The 26,827-nt window shown below is 40.8% G+C and overlaps 1 protein-coding gene across 4 annotated transcripts in view; it reads right to left on the bottom strand.

The window, feature by feature from the left end:
• VTA1 (vesicle trafficking 1) overlaps positions 1–26,827 on the bottom strand; it is a 270,718-nt gene that overhangs the window by 189,403 nt on the left and 54,488 nt on the right. For 3 of the 4 annotated variants that reach the window (XM_056567241.1, XM_056567242.1, XM_056567243.1), the window contains exon 2: positions 13,465–13,559. The exons of the other annotated variant lie outside the window; for it this stretch is intronic. In XM_056567241.1, coding sequence (XP_056423216.1) covers positions 13,465–13,559 — 95 coding nt within the window. The remainder of the gene's footprint in view (positions 1–13,464; positions 13,560–26,827) is intronic. 4 annotated transcript variants of the gene reach the window in all.

The raw sequence follows: 26,827 nt of genomic DNA, 5'->3' as shown, positions 1-26,827 counted from the left end.
ATAACTAAACAGATACTGTTTGCACTGTCCCATTGCCCCACTTTCATTGTCTCATTGTCCAATTGTTGAAGTGCAATATAACTTGTTTATATTTTATCTTTTTAGTATTTTATACCATTGTAAAAAATTTTATCTAGTGACCAGTCTGCGACAAGGGCCCTGCCGCAGACCTCACATCATTATCTAAATAAATGTCATTATTTTATGCTATTTTAGACACGTTATCTCTTTCTCTTCTTTCAAATTTTTGACCATATATCTTTTACTCTTACCTAGCCTAGCAGGACTGCCTCCCTTTTTATACTATTCGTACTCTTTTTTTGGCAGATTTTTCCCTCTTTTTTACATTGAGCTCCCACATTTTTTGTATACTAAGATAACACATCCCAGATCTGAATGAACTAATCGTATGAAATACTTTCGTCTTTACATAGTTGAATGTGCTTACAACAAAATCACACAAAAATTATCAATGTTAATCAAATTTGTCAACCCATGGAGGTCTGGATATGGAGTCACACTCAAAATCAAAGTGGAAAACCACACTACAGGCTGATCCAACTTTGCTGTAATGTCCTTAAAACAAGTCACAATGAGGCTCAGTAGTGTGTGTGGCCTCTATGTGCCCGTATGACCTCCCTACAACACCTGGGCATGCTCCTGATGAGGTGGTTGATGGTCTCCTGAGGGATGTCCTCCCAGACCTGGACTTAAGCATCCGCCAACTCCTGGACAGTCTGTGGTGCAACGTGGCATTGGTGGATGGAGCGAGACATGATGTCCCAGATGTGCTCCATTGGATTCAGGTCTAGGAAACGGGCGGGCCAGTCCATAGCATCAATGCCTTTCTCTTGCAGGAACTGCTGACACACTCAAGCCACATGAGGTCTAACATTGTCTTGCATTAGGAGGAACCCAGGGCCATCCGCACCAGCATATGGTCTCACAAGGGGTCTGAGGATCTCCTCTCAGTAACTAATGGCAGTCAGGCTACCTCTGGCAAGCACGGAGGGCTGTGCGGCCCCTCAAAGAAATGCCACCCCACACCATTACTGACCCACTGCCAAACTGGTCATGCTGGAGGATGTTACAGGCAGCAGAACATTCTCCACAACGTCTCCAGACTCTGTCACGTCTGTCACATGTGCTCAGTGTGAATCTGCTTTCATCTGTGAAGAGCACAGGGCCCCAGTGGCAAATATGCCAATTTTGGTGTTCTCTGGCAAGTGCCAAACGTCTTGCATGGTGTTGGGCTGTAAGAACAACCCCCACCTAAGGATGTCGAGCCCTCATACCACACTCATGGAGTCTGTTTCTGACAATCTGAGTGGTCACATGCACATTTGTGGCCTGCTGGAGGTCATTTTGCAGGGCTCTGGCAGTGCTCCTCCTGCTTCTCCTTGAACAAAGGCGGAGGTAGCGGTCCTGCTGCTGGGTTGTTTTCCTCCTATGGCCTCCTCCACGTCTCCTGATGTACTGGCCTGTCATCTGATAGCGCCTCCATGCTCTGGATACTACACTGACTGACACAGCAAACCTTCTTGCCACAGCTGGCATTGATGTGACATCCTGGATGAGCTGCACTACCTGAGCCACTTGTGTGGGTTGTAGACTCCGTCTCATGCTACCACTAGAGGGAAAGCCCCTGAGATCCCCTCAGATCACGAGTTCTAGCAGGTGAAGTCGCGGCATGCTTCACTCCCCGGTTTCACACTTAGCCATTCTTCTTGCAGGTGACGGCTCCATTATATAGTCCATTGTGCAGTCACCTGCAATCAGTTGGCTTAGTGCCAAACTGGGTTGTGATGTGCACTACTGTGGCGTATGTCACCCAGCTGTGAGTAGAGATCAGTGGGGGTCTTAACACTGGGACCCTGACCTATCAAAACTTTTGAAATGTTTTTGTGACACTGATCAAAATATTCTTATTATGACAGTCCAACCCTGGCTGAATAGTGAAGGGCCTTTTCATGGAGACATCCTATAATCCTTGGTTCTCAATCAGTGGCCTGGACTGATGCACTTTTGGGAGAATTTAGATGCAGCACACTTTCCCCAATGCTGATTCTGCAGTGACTCTATAGCTAACAGTGTGCATTAAATGTGGATTTTGCTGCAGGTTTCAACCTTTGAATTGCAATGTGTACAATTTGTGAAGAAAATTTAAAGCAATCCAACAACATTACAGCTAAGCTTTGGATTGGATAATCTGCAGCATGCACTTACTTTTGCATTGGTTTATTTCCACTATGGATTGAGTTTGTAAAACATTATTTACACCTATGATATACCTAAAGACTAGCATTTTCCAAACAGTGTCCCTCCGGCAGTTGCAAAACTGCAACTCACAGCATGCCCGGACAGCCAAAGGCTGTCCGGGCATGCTGGGAGTTGTAGTTTTGCAACAGCTGGAGACACACAGTTTGAAATACACTGCTGTAGACCATGTGGCCAAAACACAACATGGTACTTAGGACTATCAAAATACCTTATAATACATTGGTGACCTATAACAGTGCTCATAACAGAAAATCTATAAACCAGGGCTAAAGTTTTGCTTTTGAATTCCTCAAAGTAAAACTTCAATGCATGTTTGCAGCTTATCTATTTGCCAAAAGATGTCTGTTGCAATGAGATTATATGGTTGTTATGCTGGGTGGGCATGCGAGTGGTTATTATAGCCTTTTCATACGTACTAGGACTAAAGATGGCCATACTTCATAGAAAGTTACGAATGACTACAGTCGTTCATATAAAATCATTCCTGCATGCCCAGTTTTTCCACCCATCATACATTTATTTTGAGAGTACAAAGCCATTTTTAACCATCAAACAAAGAAGCTTTATTGATGATGTGCATAAAGACATACAAAAATGCAGCATAATAAAACAATAGGTCCGTGGACCCAAAAACCGGTATTAACAACCAGGTACATAAGGTCAAATCACAATATAAGATTGGAGTACACAATGGCCCTCATTTACTAAGAAAATCGGGTTGTAAGTCTATCTTGCTTTCTTATCGACTGCTTTTTTTCCCCTGGTATTTATTATTATGTTGCATCCTGTTTGTCGCACGTGGGTTTTGTAGGTTTTGGTTTCCAACTCCTCTGAGCTGTCGGGAAAAAATCCACAACAATTCAACAAATTCGGGTTGGAAACCTTAATAAATACGTGGGAAAGCTCAGAAATGTCGGGTAACGCCCCTTTTTCGGGTTTGGGAGAATCCACATCGGGTCCGTCGGGAAAAAATGTCGCATAGTGTCGCAGACTGGCGCACGATGTCTGCGACATGGCGCAGACAAAGATGCGACAAAAAAACCCGACAAAAGAGGTCGGGTTTAGAATAGTAAATGAGGGCCAATGAGGCTATATATATATATATATATATATATATATATATATATATACAAAGCCATTTTTAATATGTGTCTTTTCCCTGTCTGCTATCTATTTTTCTATTCTTATTTCCCATAACTACCCAAAAGTGTTGAATATACTGTAATTTAGCGGCAATAAAAAAAAGTTTTTTTTTTTTTTTTGACAATGCTCTAAAATTTTTCAGGAGTAGGGAAAGTGCTGTATCCGATCATTTCCTTAGTAGACATGATGGCTTGTTATTTGATAACACTAAAGATAAAACTTTTAACAGGCTCCAAATGTTTTCCACTGATACCGTGAGATCGGCAAATGTAAAAATAAAAATCCAGCAGGGCAGTTACACCTCAGCAGGCTATTTGAGAATTACGAGTATACAAGGAACTATACCATGTGAACATTATAAGCGGAAAATCAAACAAGCCTGCTAGAGGGGATAACATATCTATCAAAGCCGGCAATAAAACCAATGGAAAAAAAGGGGCACAAAACAATAACATAAAACTGGCGATTTCTGGTGTTTGTCTAAAATGGATAGTATTGTACACCTGATAGCGATTATTGTTATATTGTTTCATCATCCTTGAGAGTAGAAAAGTCAAGTCTTTACACAGATCTGTAGTTCACTTCCTTAAAATATTATTAAAATGTAATATATTCTCAATCACGGCATTACAGTGGCTGCTGACATTTGTTTATACTGCCCAAATCTCCCATAAACAGTTACTTTCGCCTCCCCCATGCTATTTGAAAATAGGGGAGAGAGAAAACCCATCTGCCAGAAACCTCTGCCTCCATTACCATCCAGAACAGTGCTACCCAACCAGGGTGCCTCCAGATGTTGCAAAACTACAACTCCCAGCATGCCTGGACAGCCAACGGCTGTCCAGGCATGCTGGGATTTGTAGTTTTGCAACATCTGGAAACACTGATCCAGAGAAACAAAAGATCAGATTGTCTATACTGATAAAAGAAGCCAGCATTGTAAACCAAATAATTATTATATTGGACAACACATGTATACATATACCTCTTGTTTGGAACGCCTTGGAATTCCATAAAGACCAGCAATATAAGTGATGGGCACTGTGTGGTTGTGAAATGACTGTGGCAGCATGCTGTTGTACGGTGCTCTGATGCAATTCTCAAATAATAGTTCAAATAGTTTTTTTTTCCCCATATTCACCATGTGACCAACATTAAAGACCACAAAGACCCTAGCAACAAGACACTAGCCAACTCTCCCCCCTGCTTTTTGATATTGCCCTGGAACCTTTAGTTCGCTATCTATCTACTCTGTTATCTCTGGCATATCGGTGGGCATGGGGAGGCTTGGATCTCACTATTTACAGAGGATATCATCCTGCACCTTGCAGATCCTGCGAGAGCTGTTCCTAAAATTATGGAACATTTTGGTTCCTATTCGGGCTACCAAGTAAATGCACATAAATCCACCCTGCTGTCACGGCCCTCAGCTACATATCTATCGACCCTACGGTCACCGGGAATCCCGATAGCTCCTCATTTGATCACCTATTTAGGAATAAAAATAGGTAAAACACCCCTAAATTTATATGCTCTACCCTCCCCCACCTTTATTAACAAAAAACAGACTGAACTATACCAACTACCCCTATCTCTCATTAAAATGTGTGGTTTTCCCAAGTAATTATACTTCCTCCTCAAACACAAAGATGTCAAACAGCTCACTTCCACATTCACCAAGTTTATCTGGGCGGGAAGAAACCTCGAATAACCCTCCATACTCTTATGCTGTCTGTAAGGGATAGGGGAAGTAAACTTCCCAGATGTCACAAGTTACAATTTGGCCTGCATCCTTCGACATATTCTGGATTGGTTTTACACCACTTCCACCTACTCTAGCACGTCACTGGAAGCGCAATATGCCTCCCCGTGGCACTCCATCATTGCCCCTTATCTTCACTGCTGCCAATCATCAAAATATCTCTACTATTCTTTGACACAATTGCATAGAAACCGCTTCAGAAACGCATGGGTTTATGCTACGCCTGCTCAAAACACCCATCACCCAGGTACACCCCAGACTTTAAAATGGGTTTAGATGCTTTTTTTTCACGTGGAGGCGGCGAGGGATCCATACTATGAGCGACCTCATGAATGTAGAAGAAAAACATTGGTACACTTTATCGGAATTGGGAACTATGTATGACATACCATCCTCCCACTTCCTACAATACAGCCAAATTCAGTTTTACTTTACTACCAAATTATATGATCCGATGAAGGAACTGACTTCAAATGAATTTGATTCCCTTTTGACCTCCACAGGCAAAAAATCCATCTCTGGTCTTTGGGCTAGGCTAAGGAAATGGCATAGGCGTAACGAAAAGTGTCGAGAAACGCAACTTAAAATTGATTCATTCAGCTCTTTACGCATTCACATTGCCCCCATCATCTGGTAACCCACACAGGTTAACCTTCTGCCCGAAGTGTAACATTACTACCGCAGACCTCCTTCATTGTATCTGGCAGTACCCACAAGTGGGGAAGCGGGTTATTTTGAGGCACTTTACCACATCACTGTATCCTTATCTGATAATACTTACTCCTATGCCTATCACCCCCCCCCCCCCCCCCCCCGATAGCTCATTCTATTATAATGCTAGCAAAACTGGGCCTCTTACAAGAATGGTTATCACCCTTGCCCCCATCATTTCAACACTTGATCGAAGCCCTGAAACAGTTATTCACACTCTATAGGATGGAAGTGCTTCTTCACAAATAACGTATGGCAAAACAATTCTTCAACAAATGGAAACATCTTTTTACAGTCCTTTTGAACTGGCCTCTATTATGCGGCCAATTGTTACCTGTACATGTTGGTGGCTCTGGAGCCTTGGAAGTCCCTTGACAATATGTGATGTTGCAATTTGGGACTGGTTGGGCTGGAAGAGCCTGAGCGAGGTCTTTTTGTAGGTCTGTTTGTTTATATGTTTGTCCACTTGTTCTGCAGTGAGTTTAACTGTCTTCTAGTTAGTTCTGTAGTTGAGCTTAGTAGTTTCATAGTAGTTATCTTGTTCTGAGACATGGCTAGAATAGGCTCAACTTATCTTCAAGCAGCGCCATGGCAGATTATCAGTGAGCACTTGCTATCGTACTTTAGACCTAGTTCTGGAACTTTAGATTCCCTTGCCATTTCCTCGATGCTCCACCCAAATGCCTTATCTGCCTAGTTGACGCGGTCATCCAAGGTATACGCTGTACATTCCTTTTCCTGATAGAATATCATATTTAACACAGTGTTCAGGCTATGTAGTTTCTATGAATGGCACTGTTGTCTACACTATTTCATTTTACCATGTATGATGTATTATAAACAATAAAAATTTTATTTATAAAAATAAAAAAAAGTTTTGATTGGCACGTGTCTGAATGTTTAGACATTCACTGATCAGGAGAACCAGACTCCTCCTCTCCCTGCTCTATGTCACGTGATTTAGACATGCTCCATAGACATTGAGAGTGTGTGTCTCCATCATGCACTTTTCACATAATTAACACAATATAAAGCTGTAATAGCAGGTTTGTCACAGAAGCCTTGGAGGCTTTTAAGAAGGCCCCTGGCTGACATGAACAACTGAATGGCACCCTGCAATGGCAATCGCATAGGTGCTAATCAGGTGCCTTAACCACCAATGACACAACTGTCTAGATGTCCAATTGCTATTGATCACAGCATCTGGAAAGGTAAATGCTTGGCACTAGAGGAATAGCTGATGTTTGTTATTGATATTGCAGATAGCAGCCAGCACCTGATGCTGCACCTCCCTACATCTCTTCTCTCATCTGTGTCTACCATCCTACACGTTCTCTCCGATCTGCTAATGACCTCACACTAACATCTTCTATAATCCGAACTTCTCACTCCCGTCTCCAAGACTTCACTCGTGTTACACCGGTTCTCTGGAATGCTATCCCTCAATACCTCAGACTCAACAACAACATCCATAGTTTCAAACGTGGCCTAAAAACACATCTCTTCAGACAGGCCTATAACATTCTTTAATTGGCCTCAACATATCCCCAACATATCCCCACACCTTTTGTTTGAATAGTTAATGTGTAATTTTATGTCTGATACTTGTCTTTGTTTGTACCCCATAATTGTAAGCGCTGCGGAATCTGTAGGCGCTATATAAATAAATAGAGGGCGCTCAGCTACTGATCTATACCTTCCCACCCAACAAATGATGGTAAGGGGTTATTCTAAATTCTCTTTACAATGAAGAAATATATAAAAGGAAAGTGCACAGATCTTACTAGTAGTCAGATTTTTTAATAGAAGTGATTTACAAATCTGTTTAATTTTCTGGCACCAGATGATTTAAAAAAAAAAAAAAATATCAAAAGTTTTCCACAGGAGTACCCCTTCCATTACACAAGGTACTAAGCCTGCATGTTGTAACACTGCAAAGAAATACAATGTTGGACCCTTTTTAGACAAGCCTGGTTAGTGCCATCTCTTTATTTCTTGTAATTTGGATAGCACTTGTCTACTTTTCATGAAGTGGAGAGCACCCCAGATGGATTGAACACTTTATCCATCATAAATGTTTACTCCTAGTGATTGCAAGACTTTCTTTGCACTGTGAGAACTATTGCAAAGTACCAAAAAAGGAAAGGTGGTTAGGTAGGGCTAGTAATTATGCATTTACCTTAAGTTTACATATAATCCTTTTTTTGGGTGTTTTTACTTATATATAATAAGCTTTAACCCTTTGTCAACCCATCCGCTGTGGTGCGGCTAAGGGTGTATGGAATGGGCTCCTGACTCAAGCCAGTTCCATAGCCAGTGACCCCCAGCTGATTTCAGAAGCTGTGGGCCACTGCTAATAACTACAGATCACCGCACAAAATGAACCCTAAAACAGCATGGTATATGGAAAAATTTACCTGTTAACGACCAAGGACACGTGTATACACCCGACAGTGTATGACTCGAATCCAAGCAATACCAGACGGCTGATTCTTGTAGACGAGGGCCGCTGCTAATAGCCGACAAGCAGCAATCACCATGGCCAGCTATTAACCCTTTAGATCACCGCTGTCAAAGCTGACAGTGGCGTCTAAAAAGGGACCTTTAAATCGATCGACTGCTGAGGTGGCTGGAGGGATTAACTCTCTTCCTATGGCTGCTGCAGCTCTGTATTTGATAAAGCCTGGCTGGACCAGGCTTTATCAATCGAGCGCAGAGCCCACAGATCAATGTAGTTCTATGGAACTACACTGATCTGCATGAGGAATCTAATGATCCCGCATAAAAGTCCCCTAAGGGAACTAATAAAGTGTAAAAAACATACATACCCCTTTACATATAAAACGTTTAAATCACCCCGCTTTTCCTATTTTTTAAATAAAATAATGTAATAAAGAATAAAAATAATCATATGTGGTACCGCCGTGTGCGCAAATGTCAGCACTATTAAAATATAAGGTTAGCTAAACCACACGGTACATTTTTGGTCACTTCATATACCATAAAAATATTTAAAAAAACAATCAAAAAGTCCCATCAAAACAAAAATGGTACAGCTAAAAACTACAGACAATGTCGCAAAAAATGAGCCCTCATACCGCTCCATACACGGAAAAAAAAAGTTATAGGGGTCAGAAGATGATAATTTTAAACATAAAAAGATTATAAACTACATGCACCAAAAATTGTAAGTATTAAAATAAAATAAAACCTATATAAATTGGGTATCCTTGTAACCGTACAGACCTACAGAATAAAGATAAGGTGTAATTTTTACAGAAAAGTGCACTGCGTAGAAACTGGAGCCCCCAAAATTTACAAAATGGCATTTCCTTTTTTTATTTCACCCCACAAATATTTTTTTTGTTTCGCCGAGGTTATATTATAAAATAACAAGCCCTTATATGGGTCTGTAAGCGCAAAATTTAAAGCGTTATGATTTTTTAGAATGGAAGGAGAAAAAAAGGCTGAGTCCCTGAGGGGTTAAAAGTAGTAAAACATGACAGAAAATATACAAATTGAATATTGTTGTAATCAAACAGACCTACTGAAACAAGATAACATGTCAGTTGACCTCATGGTGACCAGCGTAAAAAAAAAAGCCCTCCCAAACGTGGCAAAATTGCTTTATTTACCCAATTTCACCTCACAAATATTTTTTGGGTGGCTTTAGAGTATATCTTATGGAAAAATAAAGGTTGTCAATACAAAGAACAATTGGTCCCACAATAAACAAGCCCTCAAATGGGTGTGTAAATGAGCAAAATAAAAAATATGGCTATTGAAAGGCAAGGAGGAAAAAACCAAAGTGCAATAAGAAAAATTTGCCCAGTCCTTAAGGGGTTAATCATTGAGTGATAATTATGTAGTTGGATTAAAAAGATAAGTAGTATATATTAGAGACAAAAGGACTAAACATGATGGATTATAAAAAGATAGAAAAGAAGGAAAGCCGGAGAAAAGACACTGATTTAATTATGTTATTAGATGTGAATAAACACATAGCACTATTGTATAATACCAATAGGGAGTTTAATTTGCAATTGTGAGAGAACTTTGTAGTTTACAGTTCTAGGAATTCTAGTTTCTGTGATTGAAGAATACAATGAATTGGTGTTTGGTTTTATTCATCAAATAGTGAAGCGACGTTTCGGCTTCCTCACGCAGCCATTATCAAGCCTTGATAATGGCTGCATGAGGCAGCAGAAATCTCGCTTTACTATTTGATGAATAAAGCCAGACACTAATTCACTGTATTATTGGAGTGCTGCTGGATTTTTTGTTTTGTTACTAGAGATGGATTTGTACTAACAACAGGCAGTGGACAGAAGATTACAGGAAAAGGTGTGGCCCTGGCCATTTTTTTTTTCTGGAGTAAGGAGTAATTTTTGGTAAATGAAGTGATGTTACAGATCACATAGAGGGTCCACAAACAGCTTTTTGTGGCAGTTTTTTTATTTAGTTTCTGAGCTAAAACCATAAGTCGATCTAGCAGGAAGCATACGTATAGGTTCTTGTTTTATATTTCCAATTCTTGTTTAATCCATTTCTGGCTTTGGCTAAGAAAAACTGAAAAACTGCCACAAAAGCTATGTGAAACCTTCCTAAAAACAAGTCTGTTGATTAGGATTGATTTCTGGCTCCTTCACAATTGTTATTAACTAAATTTGCATCCACCCTGTCCCTGCAGAATTATCTACCAGGATTAAGAGAGGTGGGTCTGCATACATAGCCTACATCGCTTAAAAAACATTGACCTCATTATGAAAATCACAAAGGAATACACATACTTAATCGCACATTGGTTGTGTGGTACGAGAAGCACAAGAACCTACCCTCAAATCAACTCACAGGAATTTTGAAAAGCCACAATGAGGGGGTATCTATTAAATGACATGGCACATTAGGTAAAGCCACATGTAATGGGCTATGCAGAATGTAACTCAGTGTTGCAATAGCAGAGACTACACTTGTGAAAACAGGATAATTTGCACCTTGAATCTGTGGTATATTATAGAATGTTGAATTGTGCTCATATTCTCTTTTCATCAATTTTCTTTCAAGACTAGAAGTGATTTTTGGAGTGGTGTTACATGTTGAATTATTGCAGTTTTTTTAGCCAAAGAAAGCAGTAGATCCAGTATAGTGGAGCTATAAAAGCCATTCCTGTATTTGTTTATTTTTGATCCACTCATGTGTTATTTATTTACCTTTCAAATTACCCGCTTTCATACAATTCCTTCCCTGCCAGCTTATACTTAGCAACAATGTTGGTTTCAAATCTTACAGGCATCTCCAATATCGTTACAGGAATCTCCAATATCGCTGTGGGTACCTCTGACTACACCCAGGTCTGCACGCTATCAGTAAATGCAAGAATCAGGGGGTGCGCACGATCACAGGAGAGGAGTGACACCACCGGCACATCATCACCATAAATGCTCTGTGCGCGGCTTCACGCTCCCGTCATTGGGTCTGCACCGGCAATCTCAACATCGCTTACCCAGCTGCAAGAACCAGGAGACCAACGCTTACATAACCAGGTCTGCTCTGGTAATCTGCACATCGCTTACTCGGCTTCAAGAACCAAGAGATCGTCATCTGGGTGAGCGGTACACTGTACCACCTACGTTCTCTTGCAGACTTACTATACAGACTTGTTGCTTTTTTACTACTATTCCAATTCAGGGAATGTTGCTGGGATGGACTATTGAGAACTTGTATGACATTTTAGTATCATTCAGCACTTTTTACTAGTTTTTATTATTATTGTTATTATGTTATATCATATCATATTTTTATGTACTTATTGCATCCTACCAGCAAGGGCCCTGCTGGAGAGGGGGGGGGGGGGGGGGGGGATTGGGTATTGATTACTCTTGATAATTACATCTATCTTTCTAATTATATAATTTTTCAATAAAACATTTCATATATATCAGTCGCAATTTATCAAATATTTAGATCTTGAGCACTAGTTACATTTGTTATTGGCTTCAAATATGCCAGAATTGAGGCATACAGCAATTGAGATACATTTATTATCCATTGTGTGACAAAAACAATAGTAAAATGTGCTTCGTTTGATGCAGGGGTTTGACTTCACTGGAAAAGGGATATGGCTTAAAATGCTAAGATGTGCACCACAATTATGACACACAATTTAGGCCAGGGCTTTACAAATCCCAGGTGCCGGGTTACCATGGTGACTAACAATTTTGTAGTGCGCTCAAGGTTTTTATCAGCCCTTTTCAATGAGTGTTCATCTTTACAAAACAAAAAGGGGGGGGGGCATTAATAAATGCCACACAGGGGGAGATCAAGGGACACTAAAAACTGACACACATGGCATGGAGAGATGAGGGTACAGTGATGACCGTGACACACAGGGGGGAGATGAGGGGACACTAATGACAGTGATGGAGAGGAAGATGAGGAGACACTAATGACAGTGAGAGAGGGGAAGATAAGGGGACAGTAATGACTGATCATATAACGTCAAATCACGTCCCTTTGCGTAGTAACCTCGTGTTATGTAATGTGTGGCATTCTGACTTCCAACATTTTTTGCTGGCTCCTAGATTCATAAAGCGCAACTGTCATGAAATCTTGGTGCAATAACATGCACACAGCCTTTTAAAAATCACTTCTTAAGTTTTTCCCTCTGGTGCGGTCAAAAGCAATTTTATAAATCTGTTTAGTAAATAGCAAAACAAATAAATCGAATAATCTATAAAGATATTTCACTTTGTTGCCTGGAACAATAACCTTTACGAAAATCATTCTGTATCTTAAAATAGAGCTAATAGCAGTGTGATATGTGTACAGATGGACACTGCTAAAATGACTTGTCAGTACAGGACAAAACAAGCACTTTTATGCTTTTGATGTTCTGCGGAGAGGAGCTTATTTCAACACGTTTCACTATACAAAACCTTTCAACAATGGACAAACTAAAATAAAACAAGCAGAGGGGGGTAACTCATAAATAATGGAGCAAAAAGGAATTGTAACTGATACATGTATCACTTGGCCTGAATACAAGGTTTCACCAGGTGAAAAGATAGCACCATATAGTAAGGAAGGCAGAAAAAAGGGTTATAGTAGGTAAAGCCTGTGGATCTTTTCTCGTTGGTTATTTGGAGGCTACCAACCACATTTTGGGACCAAAAGATGCAGTTTTTATTATACTGTAAACCTGGCACAGCTGCATTGATACTTCACTTTTTTTTTTTTTTATGTAAACGTTATGGAAAAGATTTATCAAAACCTGTTCAGAGAAAAAGTTGCTGAGTTGCCCATAGCAACCAATCAGGTCGCTTCTTTCATTTCTGAAAAGGCCTATGAAAAATGAAAGAAGTGAGCTGATTGGTTACTATGGGCAACTCAGCAACTTTTCCTCTGGACAGGTTTTGATAAATCTCCCCCAATATGTTTGCTTTTATATTCTATGTTTTAATTATATCATTTTCTCACCAACATCATTCACATCAGACAGAGCACAAGAGTGTAATATAATAATGTAGACCATTGCACTGCCTAAGGTAACAAAATAATATATTACTTACTGTTTCTAATTGATCCATAAGTTTTGACAGAAATTTACGACATTCTGGACTCTTGCTATCAATTTTCATCCCAGTCTGCATAGCATATAACCGGCCTATAAACAGAAAATAAGAATACACCTGTTAATGCATAGTATTTTTTCTCTTTCACTTGATCATTCCCTTGGTGTCCCCCTTCTCTCATTATTTGGGAACTGTGCACCTTCTTCATTAGAATCTCATATGCATTGAGTGCAATTTCTTAAATTATTCTTCCACATTATTACATATTTTTTCAAAAAAAAATTAAAATATTAATTCAAAACAATAATATTTGAGTAATGCATATATTATTGGAATTTCTAATGCTGTACATGGCAAAATTATTTAATGGGGTACTCCGCTGAAAACCTCTTATACGCTGCAGCACCCTTCAGTGTACAGAGCAAACTCCGCTCCATGCCCGATGACTGGTGATGCCAGCTGCCACGCCCCCTCAATTAATGTCTATGGGAAGAGGCGTGACTGTTCTGTACTAGCTATACATCGCTGCAAGCTTCTGTGTTCCGGATGCCGCCGCTGCCGGTCCGGAGATCGGGGGGGTCCCAAGAGGTGGGACCCCGGCGATCTAACATTTTCTCCCCTATCCTATGGATCAAGGATAAGATGTTTAGAGCAGAGTACCCCTTTAAGCACTGGAGTATTATTTTTTTATGTTGGTTCTACATATGTAATGCTTAGATCACATATTTTTATTGTACATCCTTTTATTTCACTGCAATTTTTTGCAGGTAGGTTACAGCAGCTTCTGCAGAAGTACTTCATGTACTACATGACAAATTGTAAAATCTCAGGGTATTATTTATTGTTAGCTTTACAGTCATGCACATGTATTCCAACTGTTCGTACACATGGCACAGACATGGTGACGCTTTATACATTATTGCAGATATGTAATGCCCCATTCAAATTTAGTTTTTTTGCCATCTTTCACCAATAAATTGGACAGCGAGAGAGAAAGAAAAAAGGCGGGGCGCTCTCTGGTGTAGTATATTAGATATTAGAAGTGGTGTAGAAAGGGTACCCACCAACACACCTATTAGGGCTGCACAATATGGAGAAAATGTGCGATTGCGAATATGGGCCTAAATTTAGCGATTTCGATATGCCATGCGATATTATAAATAAATGGTGAAATCCCCCCATTTCACATCCATTCACCTATTTTATGCCCACCGCCCATTTCACATCTCCCTCGTCACATTCTCCCCCCATGTCACATCCCCCCCTTGTCACATTCCCTTCCCCATATCACATCCCCCCCCTTGTCACATTCTCCCCCATATCACATCCCCCCCCTCCTTGTCATTCTCCCCCACATCACATGCCCCCCTTGTCACATTCTCCCCCATATCACCCCCATCACAATCATCCCTTCCCCACACAATCTTACAATCTTCCCTCCATGTCACATCACCTCCCCTGACACATCTGCCTATGTTACATATCCCCCCGTCACATTCTCCCCCCTGTAGGCAGGTTTTTGTACTGCAGCAAATACACTGGGTTTCGCAGACGGTTTTCAAATCTTCTGCGGGATCCGGCAAACCTAGTGTGTTTGCAGCCAAAAAAGACCTTTCCCCATCAGCCAATCACTGGCTTGACACATTACACCGCAGTGATTGGCTGAAAAGGGAAAGAGAAGAGAGGAGACATCGGACCGCATGGAGACGAACGGCAGCTGCAGGGACCTGAAGTAGGTGAGCAGAAGTTTTTTTTTTTTCTCCCTGTGCCCTTTTACTTAGCTCAGTGTTTTTATACCAGGGTGCCTCCAGCTGTTGTGAAACTAGTACTCCCAGCATGCCCGGACAGCCTTTGGCTGTCTGGGCATGCTGGGAGTTTTAGTTTTGCATCAACTGGAGGCACCCTGGTTGGGAAACACTGACTTAGTATTAAAATTAGTTTTTACCTGCTCTGGCCGGTCCCCTCCTGCAGCAGCACACGGGAGCCGGCCCGAGCCGATAATCACAAGTTTTCCTGGGGGCCCGTATTGCTATATCGATTCGATTGCTTTTCTGATATATCATGCAGCCCTAACACCTATAGTGTCGTACTGACCTTCTGGGGTTGTGCAGTAGGATAGGCATAACTTTATGATGGGTATGAGGTAAATGAGTACAGTATGCTGCTCGTGGTTCCTTTATCCGTGGCCCACTGGAGGGTACAGAGTCAACCGTAGATAAATGTAAGCAAAGAAACTGGGATCGGTCTCGAATACTGATGTCGTCGTAGAGATATTTGATAATGCCATCTGGTACACATGATTTTTTTTTTTCTATTGATAAAGGATGTATAAAATAGGACAATGCGTTTCGGTGCACTCTCACACCTTCTCTCACACCTTCCTCAGGTCCCTGTGTGGCGGCAACTAGGGATCCCGCCACACAGGAATCCCTGCCAGGACGCCATAAGGCAATTATTGTGGACCTGAGGAAGGCGCGAGAGCGTGCCGAAACGCATTGTCCTATTTTATACATCTTTTATCAATAAAAAAAAGTGCTATGTACCAGATGGCATTGTGAAATATCTCTACGACGACAACAGCGCTCAAGACCGACCCCAGTTTTTCTTTCCTTGCATTTATCACCAATACATTAGAATACCTGCAAAAATTTATACAAACCTATACCAGTGAATACTCAGGTCTAGTGCTATTCTTTCCATGTACCCAACATCTAGTTTTTAGTGCAGAACACCATACCTTGCGTATAAGAACCATAACATTGTGATTTGCTACATTTGTATCTTTAGAGTATTAGCAGCACAATACACCAAATAAGTGGGAAAGATGAACAGGTGTGAGTGAGGGGATAATGTAAATTATTAGGAGGAAAAAGGGACAAGAATAAGGGTAAATCCTGCAATCTAGGGCAGAGTTCGGACAGAGAGCTGTGATAGTTAATGGGTATCAATGCTAGTCAGGTTCCTATGGCCGGGGAATCCCTAAATTAGATTCAGGGACACCATGTGGTCTCTGTAAAGGACTTCTATAAATATGTATTTTAAGTAGCTTTATGTATAGCATAAATACCGTATATGAATTCTCAGTTGGAAACCTGGTGTTAACAGCCAGCCGTCAATTACCCCTGTGAACGTATACAATGTGTAAATGAGAATGATATGGCCTAAGGATTCCTTTTGTGCATAGTACAGATTGATCAAAGACTGATCAAGGGTGAGGGGCAGTATCTGTGGCAAGAAAGGAGCCGTTTAGGGAGAACAGTCCTACACAAAGACCACAAAGACTAGGCCCACTCCCTTTTTCAATCTATAGAAAATTCCTATTAGGAAGAGAGATAGTCCCGGTGGGGATAGATTTGCACGCGTGCATGTATCCTGGGTAGCAAGGGTTTATGTGTACCGTATTCATCAGTGTTGAGTAGTGTACGTATGTGGTTTCAAGTATTAGTAACTATAATCAAATCTATATCTTGTGTATTTGTACAATATTTGATTTGAGCTGTATTGTTTATGTGATTCGCACTGTGGTTTGTAGAATATTCTATGTAGAAAAGTGTATATGTCAATTACAAAAAAAAAAAAAAATTCACATGTCCTAGGCATACCCTAAAACATTTTATCAGTCAGAGTTTCGAGTGTTCAGACCCCGACCAATCACAAGAATGAGCAGGAAGAGAAAGAAGCATGCTCTGTGTCTGAGACCAGGACAGAAATGTAGACCATATAGACTTCCATTTTGAGTCCTGGTCATATCTTGTGGGATTTTAACACTCGGACCCCGACTGATCAAAACTTTTGATATGTCTCTACGACAAATCAAAAATTTTCTTCATGACAGGTACACTTTAAGTAAATTTCTGCATGTTTGTACCAATGACTGGTGTTGTTTCTTTACATACGGTAAAAATGGGTGACCAACAAAAGGTCATACAAAGCTATAACCAGTGTGAGCTAAGAAGGGAGGGAAATAGGAGTATCCATTTTCTCACAGTCAGGAGAGAGCAATTATCCTTTTACATCTGCCAGCCAGGTACATATATTTCCATTTACAGTCTCTAGATTTATCATGCAAACTATGCTCCTCTACCCTACTTTCCACCATTCTCATTAAGAACTTAAAGGGGTTCTCCGGTGCTTAGACATCTTATCCCCTATCCAAAGGATAGGGGATAAGATGCCTGATCGCGGGAGTCCCGCCGCTGGGGACCCTCGTGATCTTGCACGTGGCACCCCGTTTGTAATCAGTCCCCGAAGCATGTTCGCTCCGGGTCTGATTACCGACGACCACAAGGCCGGCAGCGTGTGACGTCACGCTTCCGCCCCCATGTGACGTCACGCTCCGCCCCTCAATGCAAGCCTACGGGAGGGGGCGTGATAGGGGATAAGATGTCTAAGCACCGGAGAACCCCTTTAAGAGCATCAACCACATGGGTTTTGAGAGAGGTATGCAGCATGCTTTGTAAAGATTAAAGCAATCAGGAGTAGTTATTTAGCACACACTAGAGTTGAGCAAACTTTTGGAAATCAAAAGTTTGGTTCGGCTCGGTTCAACTCAAACCGGCAATAAAATAAGCCCCCAAACACGTTTAGAACACTGCTTAACACCTCTAAACTCCTGTCTAACACTGTTAGGAATATATTCAAGCAGTTTTAAAGTATTTTTAAGGTTCAGTTATGGAAAAATGCGTTAATTATTCAAGCTTGTCCCTTTTTTTTAAGCTTATTCACACCAAAATAAAATGGCAGAAAGCATCCGTTGTTGGCAGATGCCTGCAAGTGTTAATATACATAAAGAGGCATGGGAAGACGCGGTGGGTTTAGCCCAGAGTGCCAAAAATGATGTGTATGATGGGTTGTGCCTGGATAGAAGTAGAGTGATGGTGGATTGGTGTTGCCAGTGTACAGCAGATGGTGGTGAGGTGAAGTTATCTGTAGCCAGCAGAGTAAGCATTGGTGGACTAGGTATACTTCTACTCAGGCTTTGTGATACATGAGGTGCTGACATAGAGGCCTAATTCCTAAATTTGGACCCTGCCTGTGCCTCACTGTCTCTCCGCAGATACGGCACTGTGCCAGTTTTCCTGTATCTGGTAAAATAGTAAAGAACTTGACACAGCAGGATACCATAAACACCTAGGTACATAAACACCAGACTGTTCCCCTTGCCTAGAACTTTTTTTTTTCAAGCCTTCAGATCCATCACAGTGTCACAGTCACTTGCTCCCGAACTGCTCAGACCAGAAGGCCGGCTGACATCCTGGGCCAGCTCTGCCTACAGGCAAAATAGGCGGCCGCCTAGAGTGCCCTCTTGATGAGGGGGAGGGGCGCTCTGCCTGCCACAAGAAACTTACAACCAGCATCCGAACCACTCGCTCAGCCAGAATGGGGCGTGTCAAAGGCCGGGCCAATGGGCGTAGTAGAGAGGTCGGCAAAATTTGCTTTTGCCTAGGGTGGCAAAAATCCTTGCACCAGCCCTGCTGACATCCTCCTCTTTATTATCCACACCACTCCTCTCAGTTAGAATTTCTGATGTGTGATTGTAGCCACCACAGTGCTCTCTGCTGATACCTCTGTCCATTTTAGAGTAGGAACAAATCACCATAGAAAACCTATCCTACTCTGGACAGTTCCTAAAATGGACAGAGGTGTCAGCAGAGAGCACTGTTGACAGGCAGAAAAGAAATTAAAAAATAAACAAACTTGCTGTGGATCATAACAGCAGCTGATAAGTACTGGAAGGATTAAGATTTTTTATTAGAAGTAATTTACAAATCTTTTGAACTTTCTGGCACCAGTTGATTAAAAAAAATGTTTTCCAGTAAAGTACCCCTTTAACAGGACAGATATGTGTCAGAAGAACACGCTTTTGCATGCCAGAGCTGACGGCACAATGAGCACTGAAGGTATTTGCGGAACAATATGAAATGCAACAGTCCTGTATTAACACTACATGTTACATATGTGTAACTTCAACACGCTTTTTGGGTGGCAGAGGAGACAGCACAATGATTACTGAAGGTGTTTGCGGAACAATATTAAATGCACCAGAACTGTATAACACTACAGGCTAGATACGTGTAACTTCAACACGCTTTTTAGGTGGCAGGGATGAAAGCACAATGCATACTGAAAGGTGTTTGTGGAAATCAATTATATTCACTACTTTATTGACAGGCCATATAGGTATATAGGTGCCATTTGAATATGATTTGTGGGTGGGTGGCACAGATCAATGCACCTTACTGGAGCTGGTTCAGGAACACTATACAATTCAGGTATTTGCAGGTATGAGCCTTGAAGAAGGCTGATAAGTTGTGGTAGCAAAAGATGAGCGCTTCCTTCAGAAGCTGTGATTAAGATATCCCCTCCTTACTGTATATGCTGTTTTGGTGTATAGAAGCCTCTATAGGATTCTTCTTGTATGGGGATTAAATCCTGTTCAAAGACACAAGGTCTCTCTTTCTAACCACGAACTGTCCCTATGTATGGCTCTCTCCTTTCTGTCAGCTCTCTGCACATGTTCCTAGCGCTCTGAACGCTGTGGGGGACGTCAGTGCCCTTTAATCTGTGTCCCTGGCTGTTATGTGATCTGCTGCTTTCCCTACGTCAACTTACTGCCCCCTACTTCTTCTATCTGCCAAAAAACCATGCTTTCTGGTTTTTCGCACTATTTACCAGTTCGTGCAAGCCGAACGGGTAAAAGCTTGAATGTTCGCTGAGCCGGAAAAATCCTAAAGTTTGGGTGGAATCCAGGTTGGCTGGATTCGGCTCACTCCTCTCTAGCACACACATATTGTAAATCTATGTCAGTGTTAACTCTGCGTTTTGGATGTGATCTATTCTATCAGGAGAGTCTTGATTCATTATGGAGGTCTGTTCTTAAAGGGGTTATCCAGGAAAAAACTTTATTTTATATATCAACTGGCTCTAGAGAGTTAAACAGATTTGTAAATTACTTCTATTAAAAAATCTTAATCCTTTCAGTACTTATGATCTGCTGAAGTTGAGTTATTCTTTTCTGTCCAAGTGCTCTCTGATGACATGTGTCTCGGGAACTGTCCAGAGTAGAAGCAAATCCCCATAGCAAACCTCTTCTACTCTGTGCAGTTCCCGAGAATAGCAGAGATGTCAGCAGAGAGCCCTGTTGCCAGACAGAAAAGAACAACTCAACTATAGCAGCTGATAATTATTGGAAGGAATAAGATTTTTTCATAGAAGTAATTTACAAATCTGTTTAACTTTCTGGAGCCAGTTGATATATAAAAAAAAGTTTTTTTCCTGGTATACCCCTTTAACCCCTTAAGGACTCAGCCCATTTTGGCCTTAAGGACTCAGACAATTTAATTTTTACGTTTTCATTTTTTCCTCCTCGCCTTCTAAAAATCATAACTCTTTTATATTTTCATCCACAGACTAGTATGAGGGCTTGTTTTTTTGCGCGACCAGTTTTCCTTTGTAATGACATCACTCATTATATCATAAAATGTATGGCGCAACCAAAAAACACTATTTTTGTGGGGAAATTAAAACGAAAAACGCAATTTTGCTAATTTTGGAAGGTTTTGTTTTCACGCCGTACAATTTATGGTAAAAGTGACATGTGTTCTTTATTCTGAGGGTCAATACGATTAAAATGATACCCATTATTATATACTTTTATATTATTGTTGCGCTTAAAAAAAATCACAAACTTTTTAACCAAATTAGTACGTTTATAATCCCTTTATTTTGATGACCTCTAACTTTTTTATTTTTTTGTATAAGCGGCGGTATGGGGGCTAATTTTTTGCGCCATGATCTGTACTTTTTTTTGATACCACATTTGCATATAAAAAACTTTTAATACATTTTTTATAATTTTTTTTTAATAAAATGTATTAAAAAAGTAGGAATTTTGGACTTTTTTTTATTTTTTTTTCGTTCACGCCGTTCACCGTACGGGATCATTAACATTTTATTTTAATAGATCGGACATTTACGCACGCGGCGATACCAAATATGTCTATAAAAAATGTTTTTTACGCTTTTTGGGGGTAAAATAGGAAAAAACGGACGTTTTACTTTTTTATTGGGGGAGGGGATTTTTCACTTTTTTTTTACTTTTACTTTTACATTTTTTTACATTTTTTTTTACACTTGAATAGTCCCCATAGGGGACTATTCATAGCAATACCATGATTGCTAATACTGATCTGTTCTATGTATAGGACATAGAACAGATCAGTATTATCGGTCATCTCCTGCTCTGGTCTGCTCGATCACAGACCAGAGCAGGAGACGCCGGGAGCCGCATGGAGGAAGGTGAGGGGACCTCCGTGCGGCGTTATGAATGATCGGATCCCCGCAGCAGCGCTGCGGGCGATCCGATCGTTCATTTAAATCGCGAACCGCCGCAGATGCCGGGATCTGTATTGATCCCGGCACCTGAGGGGTTAATGGCGGACGCCCGCGAGATCGCGGGCGTCGGCCATTGCCGGCGGGTCCCTGGCTTCGATTAGCAGCCGGGATCAGCCGCGCATGACACGGGCATCGCTCCGATGCCCGCGGTTATGCTTAGGACGTAAATGTACGTCCTGGTGCGTTAAGTACCACCTCACCAGGACGTACATTTACGTCCTGCGTCCTTAAGGGGTTAAGCTCATTTTGTATTGCTTCTTTTACATACAACTAGACTATACTTTAAAAGTGAGCTTCTCAATACTGTCTAGATACATTGATAAGCCGATTTCTTGCAATGCACAGAAATAATTTGCTTTGTGTATGTTTTAAATATAAGATGTTTAATAGAACATAGCTGAAGAATAAACATGTAAAAAAAAATCAATATTAAATAAGTTAATCAGTCGCGAGTCATAAGTCGTATTTGATCACTAAAACCAAACTAACTGCCAACATAATACAGATAAAAGAGAACCAACTGCCAGGAAGCAGTGAGGAAGCAGCTTCATAAATAAGTCAAAGTGAGGTAACATTAGTTATAACCTGGAAGGTAAAGAGCAAAAACAACAGTAACGGCAGGAAAACAGACACTTTCCCTTCTAGACACGTAACCCAAACAAAACAAGTCAACCCCCTTCCCCCATAGTTACACAGAAAAAGGAAATCTGTCAATGGTTATTGTACAAGCTGTCCATTTCAAGCTTACAACACTATCACATACTCATGCAGCAATAAATGAAAGAAGAGCATCATACAACAAGCGCCATTACAAAACTATACCACAAAATCAGCGGGCAGGATAACTTCTCAATATATCAGAGGAAATATGACAGGCGGATATCGAATGAAACTTTTTTCTATTTGTGTTGATTTAAGATCAGATAAAAGAACGCAAACCATTTAGGTGCCTCACAGGCTTTCCTGAAGATAAATCATCTACTGAATACTTCACCCTGTCATCCGCCAGTAACAAATAGATCTTCTGCTCATCTACTACTGACCGTAAGACTTCTTGAGAAGCAATTCCAACTAAATTAAAATTAGTAATCCCCCATATGCAAAGCATTCCTAGTCCCTTTTATGCATACATTTAAATTAACTTAATCTTCTTAGTGATCACTCCTTAGCAAAGTTATATATGTCATGGGTGTATAAAGAGGGCTCCAGACTTCAGCCCGCTCCATACCTGGCAACCCCCAAACTGATCTCAGTGGGGGGAGGCACTAAAAGCAGACATGCGGCGATCACCGCAGCCAGCTATTAAAGTATACAGTGGCATTTAAATGCATTTTAGAGGTATTGTTGGTGGTGCAGAGGGTTGGTTCCCCAGGCCATGGTCCTATTGCAGTCAGGAAATCCATTGTCCCGGCAGCCAGAGAGCTTACCTAAATCTCCATGTCTGCCAAACTGCTCCTATTTATAGAGCCTGTCTGGGGAAGGCTCTACCAACAGAGTACAGATTTAATAGAGCAATGCAGTGCATAGGTACTGCATTGATCTGTATAATCTAATGTTTGCTCATACAAGCCCCCTTTAGAGACTACAAAAAGTATTTAACAAAAACACACAAAAAACCCACAATGGTGTTCTCAGATTTTTTTTCTCCAAAATTTTTTCAGATTTTTTTCTCCTCATGACCAGACGAACTTTATTGTACCTGTACTGTGTTATTCTTCCTCTTGCAATATGCTGTAACTTCATTTTTTTAACCACTTACAGTGATACATAAATTATCATAGACTGTATTCAATTCACCAATCTGAATCTTGCCTTCAGATGTTGACTGACACCATACAAACACAGCCATATGTTTCCTGTTTTTTTTTTTTTTTTTTGCTACATTAGTACACAAGTGATATATAAATTCATATATCTATTGATAAGAACTTTGGGGGAGATTTATCATTGAGTTTACCCCGTTTTTTGCCCAAAAATTGGCGCAGTGACTTATTTCTCATCAGAATGACCTGCTGCGATTTGCACCTCAGCCCCTGGACTATAACTCCCATCAATGACGGAGTCTGTTTATGATGGGAGTAGTAGTCCTAAAAGTCCCCCAGCCGGGTGATGTGCAAGTGCCATCCCTCAGCTCTGCGGTACTAAAACTTGTCTCTTGATGGGAGTAGTAGTTCAAGGGCAGAGGGACAGGACGAGCTACACAGTCCAGGCCTGACTCTGTTCTCATTATGTGTTTTGCATAATGGGAACAGAGCCTTTCTGGCAGTGTGTTCCCAAACAGGGAGACTCTAGCTGTTGCTTAACTACAGCCCCCAGGATTGGAGTTGTAGTTTAGCAACAACTGGAGGCTCCCTGTTTATGAACACGCTGCATCATGTGCGCTCGAATCTGACTAAGTCCTCCGCATTCACGTATCTTAAATGAGAAGAAAACAAAAACAATAAAACTACAACCATTTCTGTGATTTCTACACTTTTAAAAAGCTGGTGTGAAATTTTTGATGTAAACTGGACTCTCACCCCTTTGAAATTATCATGTAAAGCAGACAATAGACACGCCCACTTTTACAAAACTGCCGTGAACAGTGTAAACCGCGGCACAAATCTCTTTAAAAATGTGGTCGATACTTTTCTCGTCAAAACTGATTTTTTCTTTTTGGCGCAAAATTCTTTGAGAATCTCCCCCTCTGTGTACTTTATAAAGTTTTATGATTTTATTATTATGCAGAGTTTTGTTCGGCACACACTGCTGCTCTAGCACTTCTAGCTATGGGAGCAGTGTACCATGTGAGGTAGAGAACGAGTGAATGGTAGAGCGAGGAAGGGTTGTATATTTGCACAAAATTTATCAAAGGACGTGCACAACTTTAGTAAATCTTGCGGAAGGGTATAAATTAGACAAGCAGTGTAAATGGGTAGATTTGGGTCTACAGTAGACACCTAATGATAAATCTCCCCCACTTTATATCTATTACATTATGGATGACGAATTTAATCTGAATCTAATGCTTTCATTTGTAGTTTTAAATGTTACAATTTTTATTTCTAATTTCTTACTCCTTATATTATTGAAAAATTAGAGTATATGTATGCTGTAACAAAGACAAAAGGTGACAAAGAAAAATCTGCCATCCTCTGTCCACTTTGCATCATATTTCACCTCACCTTTACGGATTTGGAGTAGGTTATGGAAAAATGAGGAGAGTCATTTCAAAAGTACAAATGGTCCCGCAAAAATAAGCCTTCATATGGGCGTGTAAATGAAAAAATTAAAAGCGTTATGACTATGAAAATGTAAAGGAGAAAAAAAAATGAAAGTGCGAAAACAAAAATTCACCAGGTCCTTTAGACGCTTTTCTCTTTCTTATAATACTTTGTGCTGAACAAACAATGCAAGGCACTTATACATTTGGTGCACTTGTCATTCCCAAATAGCCGCTCCTTCTTACTTTTTTAGACAGGGTCTATAGCATATGACATGTATTCTGTGTTTTTTTTTTTTTTTTGGGTGAGCAATTGAAGCCAAATTTTAGCACACTATCCAGAAGTTCATATAACTCTTGAAATATAAGCCTTACCAGCTGCATTAGGGTGTCATAAAGAAAACAATTACTTTGTGACAATAACTAGTGTCTTCTAGTGTACATAAGAGGTTTGATTCATAAGGTGTGGAATTTTACCCGAGGGCACTCTTAGCAGGAAGACAACACTATAGCTGGTGCCATCCACGATCTTATCATAATGAGAACAGAATCATAAACAACCTTCTAAAACAATCCATGCCGGAAATTGATAAACTGATACAGCCCTTTTATAACAGGAAGCTACTGATTCTTAAAGAGGACCTGTGGTCAAATCCAAAATATTGATTTTTTTAGTATGTAGAGATAGGTAAAAGGGGCCTGATCAAATACCTTTTTACGGTATGTTGCTTTTTAATTCCCACCTGATGGTCTGTGAATCTGTTAAATGAGTAGTTTATGACAATGGGGTCTGTGGTCAAAGTGTGGACTATGGGGGTAGGGGAGTGAATATGTTATTGCTGGGGGAGTGTTCAGCGCTGCCGTTTATAGAGCCAGATACTGTATATACATAAAGGCTGCTGCCAGGTCCGCGCTGACCTACTCCACTTCCTTCATTAACCCCTTCTAACAGCTGTTAGCCTGCAACATTATCATGGTGATAGCAATGCTGGATGCTGTTGTCCCCCCACTTGCTGCCTCCGCATAGTCCACTGTGTGGTCCTCAGCAGTATCAGAGCTTTAAGTTTTCCTCTCCTGTATGCTACACGGCATCAATATTTTATATTTCACGCTTATTTGTCCCATCTTAATATGACCTAATACCTTTTTGGAGCTTTAAAACATTTAATGGAATCTGGTGAAACTTTTCCTCATCTACACTGCCTTTTACAAGTACTGGCCCGCTGTTCATCATCTGTGCTTCAGATGGACAGAAGGCGTTCGTGGAGGTTTGTTCAGACTAGTAGTCAGTTGACCTGCATCCATGTATTCATGTTGCAGGAACAGACTGATTTAGGCAAGACTTGGAGACACAGAGATCGGCTACTGCCGCTATGGACACGAGTGCTTTTACTTCACTTTTGTAAACAGTAGCAGGACACAAAAACGGGCCCACTCTGATAGAATCTTCCCGTGCTCAACCCCTACTGAAAAAGCAGTTCATGCAATGCAGGCAAGAAAGAAATAGAGGGAGCACTCACTGCGTTGGGATTATATCAAGTGGTTTCTTTATTCTTTGACATCGGTGCGGTGCATGTGCATCATGGAGCGGGACGCCAGGAGCCCACTCGTGGGCTCCTGGTGTCCCGCTCCATGATGCACATGCACCGCACCGATGTCAAAGAATAAAGAAACCACTTGATATTATCCCAACGCAGTGAGTGCTCCCTCTATTTTTTTTCCTGCCTGCATAGACTGATTTAGATCTGCAATAAATCTAAGTTT

The sequence above is a fragment of the Hyla sarda genome, chromosome 3 (genome assembly GCF_029499605.1).
Source record: "Hyla sarda isolate aHylSar1 chromosome 3, aHylSar1.hap1, whole genome shotgun sequence".
Classification (NCBI taxonomy): Eukaryota; Metazoa; Chordata; class Amphibia; order Anura; family Hylidae; genus Hyla; species Hyla sarda.
This window is presented reverse-complemented; position numbering and strand designations above follow the sequence as displayed.